This window comes from Cydia fagiglandana, chromosome 13, assembly GCF_963556715.1.
Source record: "Cydia fagiglandana chromosome 13, ilCydFagi1.1, whole genome shotgun sequence".
NCBI lineage: Eukaryota > Metazoa > Arthropoda > Insecta > Lepidoptera > Tortricidae > Cydia > Cydia fagiglandana.
The window spans coordinates 15,427,136-15,449,395 of NC_085944.1; the positions used below are offsets into that span (position 1 = coordinate 15,427,136).

The window sequence follows — 22,260 nt, forward strand, 5'->3', positions numbered from 1 at the left end:
AATCTATACATGAGGCCAAAGCTGTTCATAAATATTAAATGACTTTATTATCTCTATACGCCTTACTAACTCTATGTGTCCTATTGTGGAAAAAAAACACAACGACAGTCAAGAACGGAATTCTTAATTTGAATTTTTCCTATTTTTGAGATGCCTAGTCCATTGGTTGGAAAGCCCGTTCGAAATTGAAACTTATTTGCAATATAATAAGGTCGTATTTTGTAGATCTCTCTCATACTTATAGTAGGCTATTGAGATAAAATTAAATATCCCACAAAAATAAGCAAGCAGAATTAAACTTTGTGTCAAAGACATAAGTCATAAATTTCAATGCCAAAGTTTTAACTAAGGATGTTTCTCGCCTAATATGAATTGACCAGTGTAAGCATCAGTTAGCTAGCCCTAAGCAACCAAAGGTCAAGCTGCAGTTGAAAAACTAATAAAGATAAAGTTAAGCTGATAATTTTCCCGCCGTCTCCATGCTTCTTTAAGTTGGGTATTGACTGGTCAGCTGCCTGTTAGCTATAGTTTTCGCGAAAATCGCCAGGACAGAGGTGAAAATTTTTGTATGAAAACTTGCAACTTTAAATGCATTTTTTGACGAAACTATTGCAGTCTAAAATGAAGTCAAAATCAGTCCATCGACTCAATTTTTTGCAAGCTTTCTAATGGTACCCCACACGATTCTTACAAATGAAAAAAGTTTCAGCCTACCCCCCTCAACCCCCTAAATTTCCCCCTTTAATAAGAAATAAGCAGTTTTGACTTATTTACAATATGAGTGGTGGTAATTGCTATAACTGTTCCAAATTTTAGGTATCTATGTCAAACGGTCTCTGAGAAAAACGTATTTAACTGATTTGCAAGACCGAAGTGATCCCATAAGTGTTCCGTAAACAAAGTTTTGTACGGAACACTAAAAATTACCTATTATTTGCCATTGAATGTATTTTCATTGTGACTAACAAAGGAATGCGTATTTTTCAACATCGCATTCTATATGACGAAACAAAATACCTAGATTTCAGTAACCTAGGCACTCAATCTACTAACAATGCTAAAAAACAATTTCATAACCTTACAACAGTAGAATATAACGTAAGAGGCATTATGTTCAATAATTTAAGAGTGCATCCTAACTATAACTTTCCGAACGTCATTTTTCAGAGAAATGTTAAAGTAACATGCAACCTTGTTTCCTGTTTATTAAGGTTTATATTTAAAGGTAAAGGAAATGTTAGAAGGTAGCTTAAAATAGTCCATAATGGTGCAATCTTAACACCTTTCGTCTGCCCTGATATTGCATTATGATAGTAAAAGTAAATTGATGTTTCGGACGCTGCATCTTGGTTGGTATTGCTTTTTATATTGTTTCTAGTGTATATAGTGGCGTAATATTTGCGCGATGTGTACTGGGGCATAAAGGTATGAATTCTTTAGTAATTTAAATTGTGTTTTTTCTTATTTACTCGTCATGTATGTTAATTATAAAATGTAATGTTTTGAAAAGATGTGTCCCGCCGAGTTTGTTGTCGCTCCTATATTGGGATACCCTACTCCAATTGAGGGAGGATTTAAACCTTCTCGAGGCAGAGGTGTACGGTTGGAGCCGGTGTAGCTTTATTTGACGTTCATAAGCGCATTGTAATATGCCTACTTGAATAAGAAACTATAGAAATAAAATTATAAATTTAACGAATATTTTTCATTCAAGAAATAGCAAAGAACGGGCGGGAAAAGAATGAATGAAATAAAAAAAATCATCTCTATGGTTCACTTCTGTCAAAGATGACAATTAAAATTAGGTTGGCAACAATGTTTTTCATACAATATTTTTTAAGTGATGATTACACGAAGTATCGTAAAAGTGCCAAAAAGATACTGCGTGTATGCACAAATACTTCTTTTGGGAATAGACTAAAGACTTGTCTTGACAACTTTAAGATAGGGGTTTAAAGGTATGTGCACAAACCTTTAAATGACAAATAAAAGTACGGGAGTAGAAAAAGGCAGTTTATGATGGCTTAATAAGGTTTAATTACATACAATACTTTTTATTGCACACCTCACACATTTTACAGTACATGTACAGAATCAAATACAGACTTACGTAAATACTTGCTTGTTCGGATCTCCAGAGTTGGAGGGATGTGGGTAGTCAGGAACAAACATTGTGGAGATCCTTGACCTAAGGCGAAGGCCGAGTCCCCTCCCTTACTATTTATGTTCCGAAATAAAATAAACTAGAATACCTTCGTTCAGAGTTGGCTATTATTTGAATATCGTAATGGCAAAATATTTTTATAAATGAAAGCAAAAACTTAAGACGAAACCAAAAAAGAATCTGTACAAAACCTCATAAGTGGGTCCTCAAGTCACACTGGCCGGTTTTACGGTACTTAAGAAATTGCTTCAAAAGCCCAAAAAGGCCATAAACGAATTCACCCGGATATACCATTATGAAACAGTCACCAAAACGGAGTGGACCTAGATTTGCCTATATTTAAGTAACACCATGACATCATCTGCGTAAATAGGCGATTCCGTATTCCACCACGTGTGCAGATTTCTAGAGGTTATGCAATGGTGACTAACAATCCTTCCTATTGAATAGAAATCCCGTATGAAAGCTAGAAGGAATTACGCAAATTAAAATAATGTGTACTTAGGATGAAACTATGTACCTACTCAGAGATGTTAATTTATTATTTTAAACTTTCGCGTTTTGAACACATATTAACTCACATTATAGACAGGTCTAAATTCAAAAATTCGCGTTAGACCCGTCTATAATGTGAGTTAATATATGTTATTATTATTCAACTCAAGGCATTTATTAGGTTCCTTATGAGTTATGATCGGGTGATGATTATGATTCTACAGAAATAAAAAGGCAATACCATTTTATTTCTGTAGAATCATAATCATACGGTGCTAAAGTTAGCTCTATATCAATATTAATTCTACAACATTATATTATAACGTAAATACATTTATTTCCTTTCAAATGGTGAGAGTTATTGATGTTTATTTCGTTGTGAATTTTATGATCACATGCCATGTTGCGGAATTTCACTGGAACAATTTTTACATACTATACTGAACAGGTATCCTGTACATGTGAATACCAGCCGCCCTCTTCACAATGATCATCTCTTCTTCCATAGCTCATGGGAGCCTGGGGTCCGCTTGACAACTAATCCCGAGCATTGGCATAGGCACTAGTTTTTACGAAAGCGACTGCCATCTGACCTTACCCAGAGGGTAAACTAGGCCTTATTGGGATCAGTCCGGTTTCCTCACGATGTTTTCTTTCTTCGAAAAGCGACTGGTAAATATCAAATGATATTTCGTACATGAGTTCCGAAAAACTCATTGGTACGACCCGGGGTTTGAACCCGCGACCTCCAGATTGCAAGTCGCACGCTCTTACAGCTAGGCAACCAGCGCTTCCTCTCTTCGCAATGATCATATTGATCATATATTACCTGGCCTTCGAGCAACACCGGCTTCCGACAAGCTATTACGGCTTTAATCACAACAATTATTGTCTCGTTGGAATGAACTAAAATTAATTATCCGATCGTAAAACGCCCTAAAAGTAATTTCCAAGTAGAATTTAATCTAGCTTTAATTAAAACTGTTCCTAGAAAATAAATCTATTGAATCCTATATCAGGGCTTAATGATGAGAGTCCCCAGATACCATAGTTAGAAAAATACAGCGAATGTAAGTTTTACATACAGAACTTGGTTTTGCTCTATTTCGTTAGTTTTATAAACCCAAACTTTTTTACCTGCGGGCCATATTGCGCCTCTGAAACTTTCGCGCGGGCGACACTCGGTTAAAATTCGATTAGAGGAGCATGAGCACAGACAGACAAACTAAAGCATTTTTGCACAAGCTGTAACGGAGATCTTCGCTTCGCTCGGTCAACTTTTGTTTTGAACAAAAATAGTATGGTTTTTATAGCAAGTTGTATGTAGGTATGTATGTAAATACTTTATTGTGCATAAGACAGGTTAAAATACAATGAAACAAAATATATGAAATGTACAAACTTATAAGTACCTAGAAGGGATCTCTTGCAGTCAACGTTTGTAAGTTGAAATAGGTAAGCGACCAAATGTGTAATAAAAATTGGAACATTGTTCATTACTTTGATTCTCGACTGTACATTGACCTGAAATTACATTTTACCCAACATATTAGCGCCTGACTTGCTTTTTTGTGTTAGCCGTCTTGCAAGAAAGGAGGGTAATGCGTTATGCCATTGATATAGCAATCGCTTTGGAAATACAAATATAGTGTGAGATTTGGTAATAATGATACTTACTTTAAGGTTAGATTTGGGTTAGATTGAAGAAGGCTATGAATGAAATCTGACGCGTATAATTTTAAAATAAATTACATAACATGTTAAAATAAATATTTTATAATCACAAAACAAAGAAGTAAAATCGTAATGCAATTTTGACATAATTTTCTTGACTGTAAAGTTCAAATTACTGTGATGGGCAAGAGCTCATAATTCCTTTCGAAATAAGAAAATATGGCCAATTTTTGTGACAGCGTTTTGGCGACATAGGTTCTCATACTATCCAGGCACATGCCGTTTCCCGTCAGAGCGCGGCGCGCTCATTCTTTCTTCCGTGTTTATAATAAATTTTGTTTGAAGAAACGTCCGTTTTGACACTGACAAATCTGATCCATATCGTATCTAAGAAGACATAATATTTGACGTAGGTATCTTAAAGTTCGAAGTTCGAATCAGTTCGTATGTCATGTGAATATATCGCTGCCACATCGGTCTATTTACCGACCAAATAATGATCTCACTCGAACGAATTTAGACGAAAGGATCAACGGAACCCTCGGTGGGCGAGCCCGACTCGCACTTGTCCGGTTTTTATTATCATTATTATCAGACAGGCAACAATACAGATTTCTCGCAGAACTAACGTGATAACTTAGTATTGGCATGTAAAGAAATACTTCAGTAAACATGAATTGTCAGTAAATCACTTTCCCCGCTTTCTGCCTTTCTATTAGCCAACGTCCGACAAATGCCCAATAAAGCATAATTTCAATTATATTTGTCCGTTACGCAGTAGGAATTACTAAGCAATATTGAGTTGGTAAAGGCCTTTCGATGTTCAATAGGAGATAATTAGCTTCAATGCTTACCTACTGCGGCCTTAACTATACGAAAACTTTATTCTGTTTTTATGTATTCTTTTACCGTTACCATGAGTAGTTTAGGTACTCAATTACTTTAATTTAAAGTTTTTAAATGTTTATTTTTAATTTTGTTGAGAGTAGATACTTATGATTCTTATGATTTAACAATTTATTTAACGAATGAGTAGATTTCCAAATTAATGACTTAATTTGCGAAATATAATAAAAACTATTAAAAATTATTAGATCGTTTCTTCCAGCAGAAAAAAATACCGCTAAATGTGTTTTTTTTAATGCGTGATTAAAACGGAAATTAACATTGTATTGAAGATGATTGAGAGACTGTCGCATGAATAATTGCCCCCCTAAGGCCCACTTGCACTATCCCACTAACCCGGAGTTAAGCAGTTAAACCTAATAACCTAATGTCAAATTGTACTGGTAATCATGGTGCAAGTTGGGCCTAAGGATGCTTTTTGTTCTATATTGACGATTTTTTATACAAAATACCTACAATAAACTAATTTATCAGATCCAAATTGTGATTAATATGTTTCTTAGACTTAGAGTGTGAGGACTGTTTATATTATTCATTAGGTATTTATGTTAGAATTCTGAAATTAAAAACTGTGTTTTAATCACTGCATTTTATTTGTAAAATGACCACTAATGCCATGCTAATAAATGTGACGCCTATTGGAATTATTTGTGCAATTCTAACACTTGTGGATACTGCTCGGGTGCTCGGATAGGTATTGTGAAAAAGTGAACCATGTCAATTAATCTCAATACTTTCAATATTTTTACACTATACACTCTATTCTAATCAGAAACGTTATATGAAGGTACAGTCTAGCACTATCAAAACAAATATACCCAGAGATAATTCCAAAGGAAGCACAAAAATAGGTGATAGTCAATAATCAAAGATTTTTTCATACCTAATATTGGTATTTTTGTCAATTTCCAAGACTCGTCTCATCCAGAAGTGCCCCGCCATCTACCGAATGTCGTCCACCCAACGAGCTAACAGACGCCAGGCGCTCTTTTCGTCAAAAGCGGCCGCCAAACCGTTAAAATTTTACACCTTACACCAGCCATTACTTACTCTGCCTGGCAACATGTATACCGCCTAATTCCATTTTAGCTTGTTAATGACATCAGCCACGTCTCGCACAGCCAGCTTACACACCAGATACACAATCGTCCTCACATCGACGATGATTGACCTTCCCAGCTCCCCACACGGTAGGGAGCAGGGATGTTGCGGATGCAGATTTTTTGACATCCGCGGATGCGGATATTTAAAGCCTCACATCCGCGGATGCGGATATTTAAAGCCTCACATCCGCGGATGAAATGAAGAAATTACCTAGATTACGCCGCCGCCGCCGCCGCTAATATGTTCCTGTTACCGACTTGGTCGACATCCGCATCATGCGGATGCTCCGCATCGATTTTATGCGGATGCGGATGCAGATGCGGATGTTGAAAATAATGCTGATGTTCCGCGGATGCGGATGCGAATATACGCAACATCCCTGGTAGGGAGCGACACAGCCGGAAGGCGGACACGGCCTCTCATACCTCCTTTAAGGGAGGTATCGAATGAAACTCATCCATCCAGCTAGCTTAACGAATAGTAAGTACTCACCCCCATCCGTGTGTCGGTGGGCACCCAGCTACGGGCGCGGGGCGCAGCGCACGCAGCACGCGCTTGGCGACGCCCGCGCCGGTCGCCACGCAGCCTGCTACGCAGATAAGGAGAAGGCCCAGTGTGATCCAGATGAGCCATAGTATCTGGAAACAAGAAAAAGATCAAAAATATGGAAATGGCACTAAAAATAGTCGACTACAATATAGTAATTGGCCACTCCTAACAAATTAGAAAGAAACAAGCCTTATTGTTAAGGGTGGCCAATTTTATTACTATGTTTGATAATATTTTCTAATGTAATGATATTTTCGGCTTCATTTCTTACATAATAGTAATCTAATCCCTAAAAAGTTTTTGTGTTATTGAGGGGCATCCACGAAAATGTCGCTTACGTAATGCCATTCTTCTAATTTATGAAAATGCTGAGAAATCTGGTAATATTTCACGACTGCTTACAAATTGTCAGTAGTTATGTTCTGAATAGTTGACCAAGAAGTAAAACAATATATTACTTACATAAGTATCAATTGCGGATTCAGCCATTTTTGCTGGATCTGAAACAATATTTAGAACACATTAGGCAGGCAAGCTTTTTTTGCTTTTTACTTCAGTGATTTTTTTTGCTTACGACTATCATAATACAGTAAATTCCATTCAATTTAGCCAAGATTAACATGTAACTATTTTTGCGGTTTCGTAACAACACGTTGGGCTGTACAATGTACCAAATGGATGAGTGATCTGTCTAAAAATATGTGTGTTATGGTTATGATCTTGTTTGGGAATACAACGAGTAAAAAACGGATATATTATCGTAGTAACTGTTCGCGTATTTCATGCCTAGATACTCGAGAAGCCTCGAAGCGTAATCGACATGCGTAAACAGTGGGAAAACATACCTATCCACAAATTTTTGCGTATAAAATACCTAAATTATAGTTAAGTATGAAGGAAAATAGATGTTAGATGTCATTATACTCGTACCCAAGAAAGATAATGGATCCCAGTAGGTCAAAAACTTTTTAGTATGAGTTTAGATTATGCGTCTTTTCTGTGTCAAGCCTAATTTCCAGGTCGGACCCATATGCATGTTCCAACGTTCTGCTTCTTAAAGCTGTATTGGTTACCTCAGTAAAATTAAGCCATTTCGATAACTTTCGTATTGAGGCGACGTGCCAGGTGATTCTGCGAGTCCATTTTCTTACCATAAGCCGTAGCATTCCCCGCCGGTGCAATGCACGTTCTCTCATCCACCACGCTAACTCTAGCCAGCAGCTTTACGTTCTTCAACCTCTTCTCTTCTCTTCTCTCGGCCGTCGGCAGCAGCTAGTAGCGAGATTCATTGCCAGGCTGCGACGTGCTTGGTGATTCTGTGAGCCTATTCTCTTACCAAAAGCCGTAGCATTCCCCGCCGGTCCAATGCACTTCCTCATCCACCACGCTGACTTTGGCCAGCAGCTTCAAGTTTTTCAACCTCTTCTCTTCTCTTCTCTCGGCCGTCGGCAGCAGGTAGTAGCGAGGTTCATCGCCAGGCTGCGACGTGCTTGGTGATTCTGTGAGCCTATTCTCTTACCAAAAGCCGTAGCATTCCCCGCCGGTCCAATGCACTTCCTCATCCACCACGCTGACTTTGGCCAGCAGCTTCAAGTTTTTCAACCTCTTCTCTTCTCTTCTCTCGGCCATCGGCAGCAGGTAATAGCGAGATTCATTGCCAGGCTGTGACGAGCTTGATGATTCTGTGGGATTATTCTCTTACCAAAAGCCGTAGCATTCCCCGCCGGTCCAATGCACGTCCTCTCATCCACCACGCTAACTCTAGCCAGCAGCTTTACGTTCTTCAACCTCTTCTCTTCTCTTCTCTCGGCCGTCGGCAGCAGGTAGTAGCGAGATTCATTGCCAGGCTGTGACGAGCTTGGTGATTCTGTGAGCCTATTCTCTTACCAAAAGCCGTAGCATTCCCCGCCGGTCCAATGCACTTCCTCATCCACCACGCTGACTTTGGCCAGCAGCTTCAAGTTTTTCAACCTCTTCTCTTCTCTTCTCTCGGCCGTCGGTAGCAGGTAGTAGCGAGGTTCATCGCCAGGCTGCGACTTGCTTGGTGATTCTGTGAGCCTATTCTCTTACCAAAAGCCGTAGCATTCCCCGCCGGTCCAATGCACGTCCTCTCATCCACCACGCTAACTCTAGCCAGCAGCTTTACGTTCTTCAACCCCTTCTCTTCTCTTCTCTCGGCCGTCGGCAGCAGGTAGTAGCGAGATTCATTGCCAGGCTGTGACGAGCTTGGTGATTCTGTGAGCCTATTCTCTTACCAAAAGCCGTAGCATTCCCCGCCGGTCCAATGCACTTCCTCATCCACCACGCTGACTTTAGCCAGCAGCTTCAAGTTTTTCAACCTCTTCTCTTCTCCTCTCTCGGCCGTCGGCAGCAGGTAATAGCGAGATTCATAGCCAGGCTGTGACGAGCTTGATGATTCTGTGGGATTATTCTCTTACCAAAAGCCGTAGCATTCCCCGCCGGTCCAATGCACGTCCTCTCATCCACCACGCTAACTCTAGCCAGCAGCTTTACGTTCTTCAACCTCTTCTCTTCTCTTCTCTCGGCCGTCGGCAGCAGGTAGTAGCGAGGGTCGTCGCCGGCGGCGATGGGACCTGTGGCTGCGACGTGTCTGGTGATTTTGTGCGCGAACCAGGGCGATGGGTGCGCGTCGGAAACCATTTGCTCACCGATACTGTTGACAACAAATAAAATGATGAAATCTTTAAGCCGACTATGGTTTTTCTCGTAAAATTTACTAATTATTTATCGGGCCAGACACGGCCCGGTCTAACGTAAGTCATCCTGAAGCAGGTTTATTACATCTCTATATTTACTCTATAGAAAGTTTATAGGCACATGACGGATAAGTACGTGACAAAATAAAATTGCTTCTGGAGCCCCTTCGGTAGTCGCTGTGGGTAGGCCGGGGTGGTAGTGGTAGTGACCAGCTGATGTTCAGAAACTTGTCTGTCTTAATCAAGAGGGTTTCTGACCGAACGACAGGGGCACGTTTGATAAATACCTGACAAAATAGAACTGTTTCTGCAGCCCCTTCGGTAGCCGCTGTGGGTAGGCCGGGGGTGGTAGCGTCCAGCTGATGTTAACAAACATGTCTCCCTTAACCAAGACGGTTTCGGCGCGCACAATCGGCGCGGGGAGACGCGGAGCATGTGCGCACGAGCATACACCTGACACGCATTCTGGAACAAGATGATAGTTTAATACCATGCCAAACGGCGGGCGGGAAGTAGTGAGATAAATAACAATAATTTAAAGAAATGTCTCACCTAATTTTATAACATCAGTTTAGTGTAGTAGGTACCTAGTGTGAAACGGTTGTTTTTTATAGTAAGAAGGGAATATAGTATATAGCTCTATCTAACTGTACACTAAATATTTGCTCTGTTTAAATTTTGATAATGTATAGGTACCTAACTAGGTAATTTGGGTATCACGGGACTGAACGTTGGCAGCTGTTCTACAAATTCTAATGCATCGCGACGAACGCTATGTAATTTCAGCATTGTCTGTTTACAAATTTTGACTGGACTAAAGCCGACCCCTGACTAGCGGCCGCCGCGCCGGACGGTATCGGCCTGTCAGTTAGAACAAAAATTTTACAGTTCCGAACAACTGATAGGCCGATATCGCCCGGCGGACTGTTAGTTAGTGGTCGGTTTAAAAGAGCCGTAGTGTGTGGGAATTTCGTATTCATGTGTGAAAGGATGCAATTTAAAATGGACTGTTATGGTTACAAATAGAGCATTTACATTTACATAAATACAAATCAGCCGCGTAATTGCTAGAATATGATGGTCTTATTTTAAACGCGTATCATGTAACTAGTCGCACGGCGCAGGTCTAAGATAAAGTATATACTCGTAAGTACTTGATAAAGAGGGTAGTGAGGATCTCCTAGGAATTCCTATGTAGTAACTCCGAGCGCAGAGTAGCTTCATTCCGGCCGTCTCACGGATTCGTGAGTAGTATGTTGTTCTGGTCACACCAAATCGTCGATAGTTAGAAGGCGTGTTAGTCGAGAAATTCGATCAAATGGATCTTACCATGTAACTTTGTGCGCAGGGTCGCCTCAGTGCGGCCATCCCACGGATGCGCGAGCAGTCTTATTTTGTACGCGCAGCCTGGTCGCACTGCGCAAGTTTCAGGGCAGGGGCTCGCGTGCGCAGGAATCGTCGACATAAAAACGATAAAATGCTATATAATGGATACGGAGGACCTTACCATGTAACTCTGTGCGCAGGGTCGCCTCAGTGCGGCCATCCCACGGATGCGCGAGCAGTCTTATTTTGTACGCGCAGCCGGGTCGCACTGCGCAAGTTTCAGGGACGGGGCTCGCGTGCGCAGGGATCGTCCACCACGTAGCGTCCTGGTGACAATAAGATGTGTAAATCATATGGCTCCTCTACACGATGGGCCAGCGCCGGCCACTCCAAGGGACGCAGCCATGCGGTAAAATGAGATAGCAATATCACTTGCTGGCTCAAACGCATAAATGCGTCCCTTGGAGTGGCCGGCGTTGGCCCATCGTGTAGAGGAGCGAATACAAAAAAGACAGTATGTATGGTGCAGATACATATTGCAGGGGTTGTAAATCATACAATTGTAGAGAAGACAGTAAGTATGGCACAGATACATATTGCTGGGTAATACAGCGTACCTTATTACATGTTTCCTATCTCGTAGATACGCTCTCACCACATAGGTACTTTGAATGAGTGGATGATGCTTTTATTCGAAACATACATACCTGTTCCGACCTGTAGATGAAAATACGAAACCATTTTATATGAAAACATAAAATCATTAAAGGCTCTACTGCCGTATTCGAACTTACTACTACGACACGTACTAGATCCATTCTAGATACGTTATAGTTTAGATATCAACTAGTTCTCTTTTGCAGCGCAATTCGGACAACCAATGTCACTTTTACGTTAGATAGAGAAAGATATCTATTAGATGTGAATTAGATCTCTAAGTCATATCCTGTAGAAATCGTTCAAGAGTATCTCCAGAATCGCGCAAATGTCAAATTTGACAGGTTAGATCTTAAACATATCGTTATCGTATCTTGGTGATGTCTAAAAGGTGTCTAATCGATGTCTTTTTCATAATCCGAATCGGGTCCCTAGTTCGTTTACCTTCAAGAGTTGCTCATTTAATAGATGAACTGCCAGATACAACCTTACATATTAGAAACGTTATAACATCCTATTACCTCTAAGTTAATGTAAACAGTGTAGCAAATTGAACTAGCGAATTTGAACTCGCGTGAACTCGAATGTAAATTACATTAATAAACTTTGAATTTATTTAAACTTGTTCATACTAAATTATTTCAACTATATCTTAATTTTTACAGGGATAATATATAAAGAGAATGAAACATCACGAGACCTGCCTGAGGCTCATTATAATAATCTAATTTGGTTTATTTCTTACAGTGCCATTGAAGTTTACTAATAACTTTGTTAATATTTATGACTTTATCAGACATTGTCGTTTGTCAATATTACATCCAATATAGCCAGGGAGGCACGCGGGCCGCAAATAATTATTTATTCCGTTTTTAGTACCTATTTGTTGCTATAGCGGCAACAGAATTAGGTATATCATGTATGAAAATTTCAACTATCACGGTTCTGAGATATAGTCTGGTGCCATACAGACGGACAGTAGAGTCTAGGATCCCGTTTTTACCCTTTGAGTATACGGAACCCTGAAAAAGGTATTGGGATGACAGATGCTACGAGAAGCCACTTGACTAATTCCAGGATAAATTATTTAAGTTCCGATTTGCGTCTTCTGTCAATGATTGTCATCTTGACTAGACCCCCGATTATGCTTAGTTGCCTCTGGTTTTAGTATGTACCCAGCATGCGTTTTATCTAATGACGTGGTCGACGATATTATAACAGACAGCAGATAGCTTATCTACAGTCATTGATTACCAAAAAATTGCTTGTAAAACGCGAATTATCGGTTAAACTACGTTATGACATGACGCATGCTGATAAGTTGTAGCTACTACATATGCCATGGGCGAATTGAAATATTGTAACTAAAGTTTAAGGATGACTCACGCTAGACCGGGCCGGGCCGGGTCGGAACTTCCGGCGCTTCGTTTTCTATGGAAAGCCAATGCTTTCAATCTATGAGATGTCGGATGCCTCGGCCCGGGCTCGGCCCTCAGTCATCCTTATTCATATAAAAAGCGGCCAAGTGCGAGTCGGACTCGCCCATGAAGGGTTCCGTAGCAGCAAGTAATTTAACATAATAAAATTCCGGTTTACGATTTATGACGTATTAAAAAAAAACTACTTACTAGATCTTGTTCAAACCAATTTTCGGTGGAAGTTTGCATGGTAATGTACCTACAATACCTACATCATAATTATATTTTTTTTTAGTTTTATCATTCTCTTATTTTAGAAGTTACAGGGGGGGGGGGACACATTTTACCACTTTGGAAGTGTCTCTCGCGCAAACTATTCAGTTTAGAAAAAAATGATATTACAAACCTCAATATCATTTTTGAAGACCTATCCACATCACAGGAACCAACCAATCAGTGGAAAGGCAGCTTAAGAGGTCGCTTACCCCAGGAATGTTGTATTCATAACACATGGTCATCCTGCAGTCTTCAGTGTCAGTCTCACTGTGTACCTCCAGGGAATAGTCAATAGCCGGTGGCCCTGCAACAAAAAATAGCAATGTTCGGTTCCGAGTTGTTATTATTATTATTCAGAGCCCACTGTGTCCCACTGTTGGGCAAAGATCTCCCCCCGTTTTCTTCTACTTGTCTCCCAGGTTAGACTCATGGGGCCCCCACTCTGTGGTTAACTTGACCCACAACTCGTCCGGCATTCGGCAGACATGACCAGCCCAGTCCCATTACTTACCAACGAAGCCAAGAATTGGTGGAAGAAGAATTTGGCTGAAAAACTAACTATATGTTCCACTAAATATACTCACCTAATAGAGGTGGCAGCCAGGACACGTTGACCATTATGAGCTCATGGTCTAACTCCTTGAGCGGCAGAGGAACTGCTACCAGGTTCCTAGCTGCATCAGCATGTTGGGGTAGTAAGGGTTAGGGTCTCACCGAAGGAAGGAAGCCAGGACACGTTGAACATGAGCTCATGCTCTGACTCCTTGAGCGGCAGTGGTACTGCTATCAGGTTCCTAGCTGCATCAGCATGTTGGGGTAGTGAAGGTTGGGGCGGCCTATGGAACTCTCCGCGCGAGCTCGGATTTATACCTACGAATCTGCTCCCGTTCACGGTAGAAAAGCAAGCCAGTTGGTTGCCACACGCGCTCACGTACGCACGTCACCGCGCGCCGCACTGTCAATTTTTACGATCTGTTACAAGCTACGTAGTAGGTGCCTACCTACTATTGAATTTCTTTAATTAAACATGTATTGTTTATTATACATATATGCCAAATGTATAGTTTTAGATATCTATCTATTTGAAATAAGTAGCAAATTTTTAATTTATTTTGGTAAATGTTTATTTTAACGACAGTAAGTTAACTTTACACCGGAAAGTGCCTATTCACGTTTGATCTGGTTAACTTATAATTAATTACCTGTATTCATGGGGTTTCTATTATTTTTCTTTATTGTGCAGGTAACATTAATCTCTATCTGGTTTTAAATTACTTACACGAAGTTTTAAAACTAATTGTTGCTGGGATTATTGCGCGGTTTATAAAACGGCGTAAACACTGCGGTTACTGCAGGGACATATGACCTTTTAAAATGACTATTTCGCAAACACTTTCCAATTATGCGTTAGCATAATTGGAATATTAGGTAGGTACCTATAATTTAAGATTTAGCTTTCCTTTATTTCACTCCGCTGTTTAAGTAGGTATTTATTTATCATTTCTAAGCGTCAGCAACCCTAGCGTTGTGCCGATGCGCGCGGTGCGGGGAGCGGCGCGTTGAAGGTCACTCCATTGTATTTTTGTGTAGGTATCAAAACGGTAGGTATTTGCGTTTTGTTTGAGAGATAAGTATCTGTTCGTAAGAACTATTATATAATCTGTGGTTGGGGGCTCACCTAAGGGAGGAAGCCAAGACACGTTGAACATGAGCTCATGGTCTGACTCCTTGAGCGGCAGTGGAACTGCGTTCAGGTTCCTAGCTGCACCAGCATGTTGGGGTAGTGAGGGTTGGGGGCTTACCTAAGGGAGGAAGCCAGGACACGTTGAACATGAGCTCATGGTCTGACTCCTTGAGCGGCAGTGGAACTGCGACCAGGTTCCTAGCTGCATCAGCATGTTGGGGTAGTGAGGGTTGGGGGCTCACCTAAGGGAGGAAGCCAGGACACGTTGAACATGAGCTCATGGTTTGACTCCTTGAGCGGCAGTGGAACTGCGTTCAGGTTCCTAGCTGCATCAGCATGTTGGGGTAGTGAGGGTTGGGGGCTCACCTAAGGGAGGAAGCCAGGCGTGTTGAACATGAGCTCATGGTTTGACTCCTTGAGCGGCAGTGGAACTGCGTTCAGGTTCCTAGCTGCATCAGCATGTTGGGGTAGTGAGGGTTGGGGGCTCACCTAAGGGAGGAAGCCAGGACACGTTGAACATGAGCTCATGGTCTGACTCCTTGAGCGGCAGTGGAACTGCTACCAGGTTCCTAGCTGGACCATCATGCTGGACTGGGTAGTGAGGGTCTGGAGGGTCTGGACCGCCGTCCTGTGGACAACAATATTCGAACATTTAATTGCTAGCTTAGATCCTGGATTTACGCTACACTTACACCATCTGCAGTTTGGCAGAAGAAAAACTTTTGTAAAATAGGGTTTATTTCATCTGAATAAATGATTTATTTTTTATTTTTTTATTTCTTCAGAATCATGAGCTTTTTCATCTTTACTGAGAAAAATCGAGTCCCCAAAATGTTTGGTCCATTTGGTTACGATTTTCAATACAACCTTCTATGACCGTAACAAAACTTTTTGCACTTTTTTTCGTGCTTTTTTTCCTGTATTAAGTAAGTTAGTATAACAATATAAAAATTCCTAAATTCAAAATGCAAGGGGGTAGGTACAACTTTAAATAGAAATGCTCCAATGTCAGTACAAGTTTCCGTGAAAATACGATGGAAAATATGTACCTTATCGTATACCTACATTACATCTGTATGTAGGTAGTCCATGGCTCAAATATACGGCTAGAGACTCAAATAGCGACAGTAGACGTATCTATTCCAGCTTTGTATATTGTTGGAAAACACTTGCATCTGGTCGGACGTACGTTAGTGATTACGATGGACTTATTTCCAACGCTCACCGAGAGCATTATTTATGCTTCCAACTTCTATTATGTATATAGATTAGAAGGTACAACCTATTAATTTGTATTTTCTGTTCGCAAAAGTTAAAAACAGCCACATAAGTACGTATATTACCCTTATATTGGGGTCAATTAAAGGGAAATAAGGTCAAATAAGGGTTTATTTGTTTCTGATGTTTGTTTTGTTTTTGACGTTGTTCGGTATCCGTTTAAAATGTCGATTAAAACCATGAAAATTAAAACAAGCCTATTTCTATATAACATAAGACCTCTCGAGGTCTATAACGACTACCCAAGTGTCACCGAAAGTCTCACTTATAGTGCTTACAGTATATTGGTCCCTCGAGGCGATAGGCTCCGTATGTGATTTGAATAAGATACTTAGGGCCCGATTCGGAATAAGAAATAGACATCTAGTAGATATCTTTTAGACATTACCAACATAGATAACGATATGTTACGTCGTCGCCCAAATCGAATGTTTAATTTGTCTTTATTTGTTTTTATTTGTAGTTTCTTTGTATTGTATTTTTTTTTGTAGTTTCACAGTGCATTGGTTTTACTGTAATGCTGTGCTACTTATTTGACTAATAAATAAATAAATGTTTAAGATCTAACCTGTCAAATTTGACATTTGCGCGATTCTGGAGATACTCTTGAACGATTTCCACAGGATACGACTTAGAGATCTAATTCACATCTAATAGCAGTGACATTGGTTGCCCGAATTGCGCTGCAAAAGAGAACTAGTTGATATCTAAACTATAACGTATCTAGCACGTGTCGTCTCTTGTGAATATCTTGAAGTTCGAATACGGCAGTTAGTGTATATTTTCCTTTGTTTCGCCTTGTTACGAAATTGATCTAAATTCTAAACAAACAGCGCGTAAATTTGATTCGAAGCTAAAAGTCTAATCGTAAGCGCAAACTTACTCACTTTTACTGTAATTTTATGTGTGATTGTGGTACGGCTGATGCCAAGATTTAGTTACGAGTATGTTCGTCTGTTTATTTTATTGCCGGTAATGCTAAGCTGCCATATTAACACATAACCTTAGCAGCCACTTACAAACTTTTGTAAAATACTGTAAAACACACATAACTGTTAAAAAGACGGATAGGGACAAACGATTATCAACGGTTAAGTATGTTAGATTTGAAAGACATTTACGAATAACACCACCCAATTTTTTTTGTCAGATGGCAACCGATGTCTGAAAACTGAATCTAACATTCTAGGAGAAGGAATATGAAAGTAGCCGCTCGTATTATTGACACACTTTGTATCATTTTAGATTAAAGTAAATATTAACAGCACAATACTAAGAATCCCGTAGCAAAATTATGGAACTCACAAAGTAGATCGGGCGAGGCGGGCGAAATCCTGGAATTATTCTCTGCCCAGAGTTACCGGGAAATCCCGAAAAGTCTTGCAGACCTAGACACCACGTGGCCATGCCAGTAAATGTAAACAAACAGGCACTGAGACACAACACACTTTGGCACATATTTAACACATTGGCATCACAATGAGTTTAATAATTCGGCGAATCGAGTCAATAACACAGGGATAAGGCACTTGTATCGTAACTTTCTGTGATTTTCATGCTATCTTTTATTACACTGTGGGTATCACTCTATAACACAATTTTTAAATATTATTTCCACAACACTAAAAACAAAATTATAGGCAAAAAATATTTGTTAAAGTTTCAAGTTTAATCTCAGATTAAAATAGCTTTACACACGCGTTTACTAAAATGCTAAAAACAACTGAATTTATCAATTTTCCATCCAATCTGACGATAATGGGGCAAGCACTCGATTGTCTGAATAACCAAAAACAGACTAATACAAACGCAATGCCAATAAATAACAAACATAAATGGGTTCTAAGCCATTGAAATAAAGTATACAATTGTGTTGAGATTTATCCAATTGAGTTGGATTTACTGCGTTTCTTGTTGGGATGTGTTGATGTCAATCGGATATCGGAGATAAGATAAACAAATAGCGTGAATTGTACGCGAATCACGAATAGACCGACGATTTGTTTGTACAACGGTTAACAAGTACCTACTTGTAATCGCGTACTGATTTACTGAACTGTTGGAGTGGTGGAATTATATCGGCATTCAAATTCAGTAGTCTAGATCACTATACTCCTCAATTAGTTGCTTGTAATATAGCCGAGAGATCTAACAAGCAAAATTAACAGAAGTATTGAGAAAGTTATTAAGTTGAGTTAAAAGGTAGAAATCCGCGCCACGGCCATATCTGCTGTCACAAGTTTCTGCTTTCTGCACCGAATCTAAAGGAACTTGTTCATATGTTTCATCATTCTCTTGCCCTCGTTCCATTCACTTGGAGTCGGCGCAGCATGTCTTTCGCTTCCACTACACCTGTCTGTCGCCCGTCATTTCATCATTCACTTGCGTTCGTTTCATATCATCTCTCACACAGTCCATCCACTTTTTCCTCGTACTTCCCTCCACATTCATAATACCTTTCTCGTCACATGACTTTCATCTCTTCGCATCACATGCGCTCACCACGTTAGGCGATTTGCCCTTACTTTTTCTGTTCATATGTATGTAATAAATAACGTGCACTTGGAACAATTAAGTCAAGGATGTCTCACCCCCAACCCATATTTACACAGCTGTGGTATTTATTTTCAAACTGTAAACATACTTATTGAATGTGACGAACTATATTCTTGCCATTGATATGAGACAGCCACGCCATGTCTGTCTTCGCGAATCGTGCGGCATTTTTGGTACTAGTGTGCTTTTTTGAAGAATGGAAAGTTGTAGATTCGTCCAGAGTTTTGGTGGTTTCACCTTCACCAATTCACAGCCACCAGGTGCCGTTCCAGGCACTTACCAAGGAGCTATTACGCCGTGGACATCATGTGACTATCCTCACCACTGACCCTATCTACCCCCCAGGCCAAGCATCCCAAAACATCACCGAGATAGACCTTAACGACGTATCTTACAAATTTTGGACAGATGGCTTCAGAAAAGTGCACCTAAAGCCTGGTAATCCAAATGACTTCAAAAACCAAATAAAAACAGCTTATGATGTCATGTATGATTTATTTCCAAAACAAATGAAGACAGAAGCTGTGAGAGATTTATTAGCTGATAAAACTCAGAAGTTTGACCTTGTAATCATAGAAGCATGGGTGTACCAAGCATCGGCACTGGCTCACATATACAACGCACCTGCAATTTTAATGAGTACAATGGGAATAGAGGATGAATTGTATGAAGATGCAGGCGTCCCTATACATCCAATTATCTACCCAGATGTGTGCTATACTCGTCGTTATAACCTTTTATTGTGGGAGTATGTGAAAAATTTGTATAATCGTGTCAAAATGCACTATATGCAGAAGAGTTTGATAGAGAAACAAGACATGAGAATCAAGGAGATGTTTGGTGCTGATATGCCATCAGTGAGGGAGATGAGAGGGGAAGCGGTGGCGCATTTAGTGAGTTTGGACCCTATGTGGGAGGGCTACCGACCGCTGTCTCTAAAAATAGTGCACATCGGGGGGCTACACGTCCCGCCGCCGAAGGAATTACCTAAGGTAAGGCTAATCACGTGCGATATACGTGACTTTACATGGATACCTACATACAATTCTGCGAGAATTGAGATTTGGCTGAATTACAGCAAACCTTTTTTTTATTCTCAAGCTATCTTGGGTCTAAAAAGCTGATTTTGTAACAAATTTGAAATGTAATATTTCAATATAATTTTTAAGAAGTATCTAGTACTGCATAAGGGTTTTTTCGGAGTCACATATTTGCCTATTTTATTTTATTCATTTTTTTATTTTCTTTTTTGCGGTATTTATATTTTTATTATTCTCTTTTAACGATGAATTGGTGCCAATACAGTGATTTAACTTGACTCATATATTTATTATTATATGAGATTATTTACCATAAAGGTCCACAAATGTAGTGAGAGTGTAGAGAATGTGGATGTACAGAACTCAAAAATTCCCGGTTTAATTACGTAAATGCTTTGACGATTACCCTTTTCATTTAACAGGACATAAAATCATTGATGGACTCATCCAAACACGGCGTGATCTACATGAGTTTCGGCAGCCAGATGCGCCCAGCTGTCCTTCCAGCGGAGCGTTTGGAGATATTCGTTCGCGTGTTCTCAACACTCCCGTATGACGTGATTTTGAAGTCGAAGGGGGATGGACCGGCGTTTCCCAGTAACGTGCACATTTTCTCTTGGCTGCCACAGCCTGATTTGCTACGTAAGTATAACGTTACTTATCTAGTGATCTTGTGATTTAAAAACTACGTAAACCTGCTGCCTATGATGACTGAAGACATTGGCGGCACTCTTAAACGAGTCTTGAAAGAGCGGCGCCCGACCTTATGACAAACGTATAGACTTTTCTGAATGGAAAACCTTCTTTTTTTTATGGATGGCGTTTTCTGGATGGACTTTTTCGTGATGTAATGAAGCTCTAAAACAAATACCTCAAGGGTAAGGGTAGGGTCTTTCCCTATGGGGCAAAACACACAAGTTCCTTCCACTGACGGCACTGACAATTATGACTCCCTTGTCTCTCCGTCCCCAGGACACGAAAAGCTACTCCTCTTCATCACGCAAGGAGGTCTTCAGTCCACGGAAGAAGCATTACGAGCTGGTATACCGCTGCTGGGTATACCACTGATGCTCGACCAGTGGCTTAACGTCGAGAACTACGAACGGCTTGGTGTGGGCCTGGGGTTAGACCTGCATACACTATCGGAGACTCAGCTGAGGGAGACCATTGATAAACTCATCAATGATAAGCGGTAAGATCTTGTATCAAATATGGGATACACAGCTTTTAAAGCAAATATGTTGCCATATACGTCCCGTATATACGGAACTGTCCCCGTATTTAAGTACCTATCGCGTCCCGTATTTTACCTGTCCTGTATATCAAAACTACGTACATAAATGGACACATCATCTGTTTTTTTACCTGAAATATATTGTGTGTTAATATGTATTTGATCCCCCGTAACAGTAACACTATTACTACCCCATTGTCCTATAGGTCCGAATAATTATGGCAACCCTAACCCACCTCTTCTCATAGTGGAAGGCCTTAACAATAGTCTTTTTTTCAGTTACCGCGATAACTCAATTCGGGTAGGTCGAGAGATGCAAGACCAACCGCAGACTTCACTGCAACGCGCTGTATGGTGTGCAGAGAGGGCCATGCGTCTACACGGTCGCCAGATGCCTACACCACCGCCCCCTCTCACTTGGGACGGAATTTTAGAAACCCTAATGTTAGCTATTCTTATTTTTCCTTTGCTAATTATGTTGGGTGCTATCTTTGTTTATAGGATGTTGAGGAGTTTGGCGTTGAAAGTTTTGAGGGTGTGTAAAAGATTGGCGATGAGGGAGCGCCGAAGTTCGTCGTTTTAGAGTTTATATTCGGAATGGTAAATACAATACATTAAATGTGATGGGCAGTTTGAGAATAGGAATAAGAAACCATTTATTGCCACACAAAAACGAAATATTACAATACAGATAGATTACAAGATACCATTAATAGTACATTACTACAGAGGCCGGGACGAAAGGGGTTGCCGGCCGAAGACATATAGACGGCCGAGCGAAGCGAGGCCGGATAGGTCTGAGCGCGGGCAACCCCATTTCCCGCCGAGGTATGTATAGTGCTTTTCTCAAACATGCAATGAAATAAATAAAATAAAAAATCCACGAAACCCAAGTTTTATTTATAGAAAAAACTAAAAGTAAACTACACCCAAAATATAACCAACACGTACCTATATCATTATCACGCGTATGTTTTACGTCGTGTATTTTTACTATCCTATTTTCATGTATCTTTGATTTTTTTGCCTTGTATTCGTCTGACTGTCGTTTTCGTCACATAAGTTTACGTAGTCTTTCATGTTGATATCATGTTTCACATACATCGTTGCTTTATGCATGGAGTAAATAAGTATAATTTCCACAGTGTTGACGAATTTGTAGTTACATTCATTTAAAATATG

At 40.2% G+C, this 22,260-nt stretch overlaps 3 protein-coding genes across 3 annotated transcripts in view; 1 reads left to right on the forward strand and 2 right to left on the reverse strand.

Moving 5' to 3' along the window:
• The window catches only part of LOC134669902 (fibroblast growth factor receptor 4-like), a 107,415-nt gene extending 98,709 nt beyond the window's left edge, over positions 1-8,706 (reverse strand). The window contains exons 1-3 of the mRNA XM_063527518.1: positions 8,595-8,706; positions 7,355-7,392; positions 6,836-6,981 (exon numbers count right to left, since the gene is read on the reverse strand). Coding sequence (XP_063383588.1) covers positions 6,836-6,981; positions 7,355-7,381 — 173 coding nt within the window. The 5' untranslated portion in view covers positions 7,382-7,392; positions 8,595-8,706. The remainder of the gene's footprint in view (positions 1-6,835; positions 6,982-7,354; positions 7,393-8,594) is intronic.
• Positions 8,707-8,775: 69 nt separating this feature from the next.
• LOC134669903 (uncharacterized) lies at positions 8,776-15,243 on the reverse strand. Its single transcript, XM_063527519.1, has 7 exons — positions 15,213-15,243; positions 15,089-15,172; positions 13,496-13,590; positions 11,117-11,261; positions 9,897-10,074; positions 9,331-9,566; positions 8,776-8,942 (listed from the first exon to the last, which is right to left on the reverse strand). The coding sequence occupies exons 1-7, from the start codon at positions 15,241-15,243 to the stop codon at positions 8,776-8,778; spliced, it is 936 nt and encodes a 311-aa protein (XP_063383589.1).
• Positions 15,244-18,893: 3,650 nt separating this feature from the next.
• On the forward strand, positions 18,894-21,764 carry LOC134669817 (UDP-glycosyltransferase UGT5-like). The gene is made up of 4 exons (XM_063527436.1): positions 18,894-19,796; positions 20,267-20,486; positions 20,817-21,036; positions 21,358-21,764. Exons 1-4 carry the CDS (start codon positions 18,945-18,947, stop codon positions 21,659-21,661), a joined length of 1,596 nt encoding a protein of 531 aa, XP_063383506.1. The 5' UTR covers positions 18,894-18,944; the 3' UTR covers positions 21,662-21,764.
• The last annotated feature ends 496 nt before the right edge of the window (positions 21,765-22,260 follow it).